This window comes from Nicotiana tabacum, chromosome 10 (assembly GCF_000715075.1).
Source record: "Nicotiana tabacum cultivar K326 chromosome 10, ASM71507v2, whole genome shotgun sequence".
Lineage (NCBI taxonomy): Eukaryota > Viridiplantae > Streptophyta > Magnoliopsida > Solanales > Solanaceae > Nicotiana > Nicotiana tabacum.
The window spans coordinates 139,809,568-139,817,923 of record NC_134089.1 but is presented as its reverse complement, the minus strand read 5'-3'; the positions used below and the strand labels follow the sequence as shown (position 1 = coordinate 139,817,923).

General features: G+C 37.0%; 2 protein-coding genes across 2 annotated transcripts; one reads left to right on the top strand and one right to left on the bottom strand.

Moving 5' to 3' along the window:
* The first annotated feature begins 493 nt into the window (after nt 1-493).
* LOC142165420 (uncharacterized) lies at nt 494-1,798 on the top strand. Its single transcript, XM_075223979.1, has 2 exons — nt 494-1,100; nt 1,371-1,798. The coding sequence occupies exons 1-2, from the start codon at nt 494-496 to the stop codon at nt 1,796-1,798; spliced, it is 1,035 nt and encodes a 344-aa protein (XP_075080080.1).
* Nucleotides 1,799-6,137: 4,339 nt separating this feature from the next.
* Nucleotides 6,138-8,146, bottom strand: LOC107792430 (tryptophan decarboxylase TDC1-like). Its single transcript, XM_016614642.2, has one exon. It carries the CDS (start codon nt 7,951-7,953, stop codon nt 6,424-6,426), a length of 1,530 nt encoding a protein of 509 aa, XP_016470128.1. The 5' UTR covers nt 7,954-8,146; the 3' UTR covers nt 6,138-6,423.
* Nucleotides 8,147-8,356: the final 210 nt, after the last annotated feature.

Below are 8,356 nucleotides of genomic sequence, written 5' to 3'. Positions count from 1 at the left end.
AAATTGAGATATATTTATGATTATATGGCCCCACTAATAAGCTTAAGCAGATGGGTCTTGGACTGCCCCAAGACTTGCCCATCTCTATCCTTTTCCATTTCCTTTTAATTTGATCCACACGCTCTAAGTAGGTGTCACCTACTTAATCAAGTAGGTGATTCATGTTGGTTCTTTTCCCATTTTGAAACATGTGTCTCATCCTAATCAAATAATTTAGACATGTGTTGAGTAGCTCAAGCAAGTAGGACAAAAAGTAAGTTGGTGAAGCAGGCACGTCGGGTAAGCAAATAGTTCGTTTTTATTTTTCCAAAATCTCCTTTATCGCGTTTAGGTGCATTCGTCCTCAACCTAGTCGTTTGTATATTGAATAGAAATATGAGATGTAATATCATTAGATTAATTTATATACTTTCAAAGAGGATCTCATTTTCGAGCTTACATCAATTGACTTATGACGTACTTTTGCGTACGAAAACATGGGGTGTAACAATTCATGTCCTTCTTTTCTGATTGTTGTGTGTTCCAGGACATCTACAGTGGAAAGTTGAAGGGGATTGGTAGATTGGAGCATGATTTATATGTACTGGATCTGGTTATTCAAGGCAACCATACAGGAGATTTAGGACTACATGGTATTTCTTCTACATTAGTAGTCAATAGAATAAGTGGCATGCTATGGAATAGAAGATTAGGTCATGTGCCTATTGATACAATAAAGAGATTTCCTATGTTTAATAATGCAAGGATTACTAACTGTACTGATCATTATGATATATGTTCTCTGGCAAAACAAAGTAGACTGTCTTTTACTAATAGTAGCAATAAAAGTGTTATTTTTGGAGAACTTATTCATGCAGATGTATGGGGTCCTTTTAAAGTACTTACTCATGATGGTAAGAGATTCTTCCTCACTCTAATGGATGATTTTAGTAGATATACTTGGGTATGTCTTATGAATTCTGAAGATGAGTCAGTGGTTGTACTAAAGTATTTTCTTGCCTTGATGACTACTAAGTTTTCTGCTACTGTGAAAACCATCAGAACTGACAATGGGGGAGAATTCATAAATAGTCAATTGAAAGAGTTGTTAATCTCTGCAGGTATCACTCATTAGAGTACATGTCCCTACACCCCATAGCAGAATGGTGTTGTAGAGAGGAGACACAGATACATCCTAGATACTGCAAGAGCCCTAAAGTTTAAAAACAGTTTGCCCTTATGCTTCTGGGGAGAGTGTGTGATGACAACAGTATATCTCATTAATAGAATTCCATCTAGAATCTTAGGAGGTAAGTCTCCATTTGAGCTGGCATTTCACAAACAACCATCTCTTGATCATCTGAAGGTTTTTGGCTGCCTTTGTTATGCAGCAAACCTCAAGAAGCAGGATAATTTTTTTCCAAGAGCAATTCCTGCAGTACTTTTAGGCTATTCCCTGGTACAAAAAGGATACAAATCATTTTATGTACATAATCAGTATGTATTTGTCAGCATGGATGTCATTTTTAAAGAGGATCAGTTTCCTTTCGAAGACTCATTCCCTATATCTCAATTTGAAAGCACTGCAGCTCAACATTCTCTCAGTGTACCTTTTGATTCAGAAGATCTGCATATTCCTGCTATTTCCACTTCTAAGACCATTGCCACAACTGATGTCTCTCCTGTTGATTCTCCCATTAGTTCACCTGCTAGTTCTTCTCAGCCTCCAGCTTCCAGCTATCCACCAATGGTGCATATTGAAGCTGCAGTTCCATCCACTGTTAGACACTCTACTAGGGTGTCCAGGCCTCCTGGATGAGTTATTATGTAGTGCCTAAACAGAAGCAAGGCTCTTGTGTTTATCCTATTTCAGATTCCATCAATTACCTCTCATTACAACCAGCCTATTCTAAGTGCCTTGCAGCATACTCTGCTAAAGTAGAACCTAGAAAGTTCTTTGAAGCTGCTCAAGATCCCAAGTGGGTTGCAGCTATGCAACAGGAGATTCAAGCTCTAGAGGATAATCAGACATGAAGTCTAGTCTAATTACCGGCTGGAAAACAACCTATAGGGTGTAAATGAGTTTATAAAATCAAGTACAAAGCCTTAGAGGAAATAGAAAGGTATAAGGCTAGGCTTGTGGCTAAGGGCTATACTTAGAAGGAAGGCTTAGATTACACTGATATATTCTCACCTATGGCCAAAATGGTTACTGTGAGGTATGTCATAATAGTTGCTGCACACTCAGGCTGGCCTCTTTTTCAAATGGATGTTCACAATGTATTTTTGCAAGGTGATCTGAATGAAGAGGTGTATATGACTATTCCTCCTGGTTTCTGTAAGGATGTTGCAAGGCAGGGGGGTACCAGGTCTGTATACTTCATAAGTTATTGTATGGTCTTAAACAAGCTTATCGAAAATGGACTATCAAACTCACTAAAGCATTGCAGAAGACAGGTTTCTCACAAAGCCACTATAACTACTCTCTTTTCACAAAGAAGTTAGGAAGCTGCCTATTACTAGTGTTGATCTATGTGGATGACTTGATAGTCACAGGCAATGATGCTGACGAGATCTCTACCACTAGAAGAGATTTGCAAAAGTTCTTTAAAATAAAGGATTTAGGATAGCTTAAATTCTTTCTAGGAATTGAATTTGCAAGGTCACAAAGAGGTATATACATGAGTCAAAGGAAGAATGCCCTTGAACTCATATCAGAACTAGGCTTAGCAGGAGCCAAACCTGCAAGCACTCCCCTTGAAGTGAACCAAAACTGACCCTTATTGACTTTGATCAGTTAGTAGGTTCATCAGATGGCATGGAACATGATGCAACACTACATAATGTGGAAGAATATCAGAGACTTGTGGGCAGGTTGTTGTACCTCACAATGACCATGCTAGATATCTCATTTGTTGTGTGGACATTAAGTCAATTCATGCATGCTCTAAAATAATCTCATATGGAAGCAGCTATCAGGGCGGTGAGATATACTAAGAGTGCACCTGAATAAGGCTTATTGCTACCAGTAGAAGGAAATGCGGAGCTGAGAGTGTAGATTGGGGGCATGTCTTCAAACTAGAAAATTAGTAATAGGATATCTGGTATTCAATGGAGATGCTCTAATCTCATGGAAATAAAAAAATAGGAAACAGTGGCAAGGAGCTCAACTGAGGTAGAGTTCAGAAGCATGACATCCACAACAAGAGAAATAGTTTGGTTAATTGGACTGTTAACAGAGTTGAGTATTAATCTCAATAGGCCTGTAAACATGATGTGTGATAGCAAAGCAGCTATTCAAATAGCTGTCAATCCTATATTTCATGAACGAACAAAACACATAGATATAGTTTGTCATTTCATTTGAGAAAAGATCAAGGCAAGCTTAATCAAGACAGTACATGTGAATACGAAGGAGCAAATATCAGATGTGCTAATTAAAGGTCTTGGGAACACACAACATGATCACCTATTATGCAAGCTAGGAGTGAAGAACATTTTCCTCCCCCTCCAGCTTGAGGGGGAGCATTTAGCCAATTGAAGCAATAGGAACTTTAGGGACCTAATGTATATAATCCAAAGTTGTAACTAACTTAGTGGAGTCGGTTAATTAGCTGGAGATTCTGTTAGTAAGGTGTTAGTCAGATATATATGTATAGATTAGCTAGTGACATTTAGATGCATTCATTCTTTCTACAATGAAATGAAGAAGCAATCTGCTCTGTCTTCAGTCGTTCTCTCTCTCTCTCATTCTTCTAGATTCTTCTTTTCTTATTTCAATCTTAAAATCTCAATAGGTTGGACCGTTCATTGACCCATTCATTTATTAAACTCAGGTTATTTTAACCTGTCACATCTCATCCATCTAAAGTGGACTGATTTTTAGCTCAACTGATCCATGAGTAACTTTGTTGTCTTTAAAATAATTTTTTTGTTTGATATATTATATATGACCATAACAAAAAAAATCTTATTTGGTAATTAACATTTCAAAAGAAAATAACACACATTAATTAAAGATGGTAAGAGTTGGGCAGGTTTGGCTATAACCCAAAGTTTTGGGATCTTAACACAAGTAGTCAGTCATATTCATTGTTTACTTTTTCTAGCAATATACATAGATTATGCATTGACTATACACAATTATATACATATCAAATATAAATTATACACATATTATACTTATGCCGACTACTTTTAGTTTAAACGATTGAGTGGGCGGATAATTGGATTAATTCTTCCAATTTTTTGCCATCTTGACCTTGTTCATCTCAGCCCAAATAACTTTTGACCCACCCATTTATTGACTCAGTCCATTTTGACCCACCTAAAATCAATCCAACCCGCCCATTTGAAAACCCTATGTATTATTTTGCATATAAACAATTCATGTTTTATTCTCCTTATGTAACTAACTGCGAACCACACGACCTCTTTGCTCTTGCGAGACATTCAAAGACTCCAGGGGCTCTCTCTTGCTCCCACATCTCTAATATTTGACTACAAAAATGGAGTATTTAACTGCTTACACACGAAACTAGAACTTTCGAATTTGAGGGGGCGTCTATCACCCCAGCTAATTCAAGTCAACTGCAGATGATAAAATCATTTCTTATAAGAAATAATAGTAGTATTAAATAAGAAGACGTACGTGCGAACATAAACTTACCTTCAATAAGGATCAACACAAACAGGACAGATTGAATTGCTGAGCTGCTAGTTGCCGCCATACAAGACTATCTTCTATCGCTGCTTCTGCCTCAAATCAACGTCAGCCATTTTCATCCTATAAAAAAGCTTTGGTTACCAAGTAGATATCCATAAACGATCAACGGCCAACAACCTCTACTAATTGGCTGGATGCTTAGTTGGTATTTGGTAGTTGTTCTATTGCCATCTTTTGTTCTTTGCGACTAGCCAAAAGCCACCGTACGCGTTCGCGTTGCCAGTAGGGGCGGATCCTCCGTTATATATGTAAAAATCCACTAAATTGCAATAAATACGGAGTATTAGATTGAAGTTGTAACTTCAAAATACAATAGATCAATACTAAAGACCCTAAAGATTGAACTCATAAAATTTAAATTTGAATCTGCCTATCATTCTAACAATTTAACCGAAGTCACAAGATCACAAGCAATCTTGTGATCACAATTTAATGCTAAGTAGCAATAATTACCAGAGATCGATGGAATTTGAGCAGCATAATTTGCTAACATCTCCAATGCCATATATCGCCACTTGATTACATAACGCATACCGCAAGCTTTTCTTAATATTGTGTCATCGATTTTTAAGTTTTCTTTAGGAAAAAAGGAGTTAGCAAATACATCGTAGTGGAATTTTAAGGTTGCAATTGTTAGACATATATCGCGGAGACTCGATACTTACTTTCTTAGATTTTTAAATTCTATTCAATTTATTTTATACACTATTAGATCACTTAATATAGAAGTAATAACTGTAATTATTTTTAAAAAGTGAGATGTAAGTTACACAATTAACTAACAGTATAAAAATATTTAATCCTAGTGATTATAACTTGTGAAAGATGGTTAATCAATAATCACCGCTCATAAAGATTTACATGTAATTACCTCATAAGTGACCTTAATTATTGTGTACATATTTTTTAAGTGTCAGCGCATAGAACTCAAAATGCAAAATGGTTGAGATTAAAAACTGAAAAAGTAAAGCAAGTTACATATTAAAACATGATAAAATATATTGATAGTTTAAAAAAAAATTACATTGTCTGTGTATTAAATCCATTGTCTTTTACTAGCATATCGTGCTTTAGTTATAAAGAATAACTTTTGTGATTGATAACGTATAGTAATTATTTTACACCATTACATCAAGTTATCTACAACAAGAAACAATATATAGCATTCAAGCCTTACATTATAAATAATATTAATACTACATCTCAAAATACCCTGATATAAAATTTACACAGCCAGTTTAAGAAAAATTGCTATATCGTAGATATCTTATTTAAATCAATCCATTGTTATTCTAAGATGCCAATATGAAAACTAGTACTTAACCAATAAAAAGCTTTTGGACTTGCTTGTAACATAAGGGTTAATTAAGAAAAATATAACCTCAAAAATCATTGACAAATCGATGAAATAGCTAGTTAAGATAGCCAATCATTAAAAAAAAAAAACTGATAGGAGTCTCTATTATATTCCGGGTAATGCTATTTCGAACAACAAAACGAGGACTTGACGACATATACTCTATCATTATTTGCTCCCACCAAAGAGCTTACATATCAATGTTAATTCTAATATATATTACTAGTAGTATTACCGACAAATGCAGATTGTTTTGACTTTGCCGTCTGAGATGTACAAAACAATCACAAATGCCTATACACCAACATATAGAACGCAAGCATTTATTTTTGTTTCTTTACTCTTCCTCTTCTGAATTTTCTTAAACAGTAGTATAATAATAACTTCTTCTCAGCGAAGCATCGGCCGACTCCTTTATCAATTTCCAAGCGGCAATTACGTGTCTGTCTTCTGTAAGTGTGGCTCCTACTGCAAACCTAAGCATATAAATTCCGCCTGCTATTGTGTGTGTGATGTAAACTCGCCCGGTTGAGTTGATAGAATCAAGCAGCTTCTTGTTTAAAAGCTCGATATATGCCGGTTCAGATTCTTTGACCGGGTTGAACCGGAAGCACACGAGCGAAAACCGCCGGGGCACAACAATCTCAAACCTTGGATCGGACTTAATAAACCCTTCAAACATCTTGGCCATTCGAACATCAGACCTAATATGACTTTGAAGATTGACTATGCCATAACTACGCATAACAAGCCATAATCGGAGCGACTTGAACCTTCGACCTGTACCGATTTGCCAATCTTTGTAATCTACAACTGACTCATATTCAGATCGTTTATTTCTCAAATATTCAGGATTAGTGCTTAACGCCTTTACCAACACATTTGGTTCTCTAACCCACATGCAACAACAATCTAAGTAACTTAGTAACCATTTATGTGGACTAAGACTCAACGAGTCAGCTCGTTCAATTCCATCAAGATAATGTCTAAACTCTGGACATATACATGCACTGCCTCCATAAGCAGCATCCACGTGGAGCCAGATTTTGTGCTCATTAGCCACCTCAGCTAGTTGACCAATAGGGTCAACGGCTGTAGTTGAAGTGGTCCCTACAGTAGCACAGAGGAAAAGTGGGACCAATCCAGCAGCCATGTCAGCTTCAATAACTCTACGTAGGACCACAGGAGATAAAGAGAAATTACTTTCAACAGAAGTAGGTATAGCCCTAATATTGCATGGGAAAATACCAGCCAGCTTGCAAGCCTTGGTATACGTAGAGTGCGTTTGATCAGAGCCGTAAACAACGAGCTTTCCAATATTATGAACACCTAGGGTTTCGAGCTTTCGGTCACGAGCGGCGATTAGTGTACAGAGGATAGCTTCACTGGTTGTACCTTGAAGTACACCACCACCAGTGCCGGAGAACATGAAGGATTTTGGTAGTTTTAGCATATTTGCAAGCCAGTCCATGACTACCATTTCTAGCTCCGTAACAGCCGGTGACGCGAGCCAGTTAAATCCAACGGAGTTGAAACAAGTGCACAGCATTTCACCGACGAAAGCAGCGGAGCTAACGGTGGCTGGAAAAAATGCAAAGAAATTAGGGCTTAACCAGTGAGTCATACCAGGGACAATATGGTTTTGAATATCTTTCATAATGGTGTCAAATGATTCGGGGCGATATGGGGCAGTTTCGGGTAATCGGTTTCGGAGGTAACCCGGTTCAACTTGGCTTAGAACAGGGTAGTTTTCAATGTTCTTGTAATAATCAGCAATGAAGTCCACCATTTGATGGGCTTGTGTACGGAATTCTTCAGGGTCAAGTGGGTTGAATTTTGCTATGGTTGATTGGTTTTGAGCGCTATTAATATTTGAATCAAGACTTCCCATTTTGGTTGATGCTAGGCTGGTAAAGAGAAGGGGAATTACAGAGGGAGATTTTATAGCAGAAACTTTAGGGTGACGAGGATTTAGTTGAATAGGAAGACGGGAAAAAAGGTGGTTAGGAAGTTCAAAATGAAGAGAGAATTTAGAGTGAGACAAAAGAGAAAGGTATTGGTTGTACGTAGTAATGAAAAGCTTTGGCATTTTTCGGAGAAGTCAATACTGGTGTGTGCGCTTTCGTTTCATTTGTCAAAACATTGGGCTGATGAGGATACAAGCTAAGTGACCTTGTAACATAAATTAACTCAGGTTTTGAATCAATGACCTTAATTAGGCTCTTCCCTAGATTTGGAGATACGTGGAGTATTTAAGTGGTACTCTCCATTTCGTTTCACATTTTGATACATTA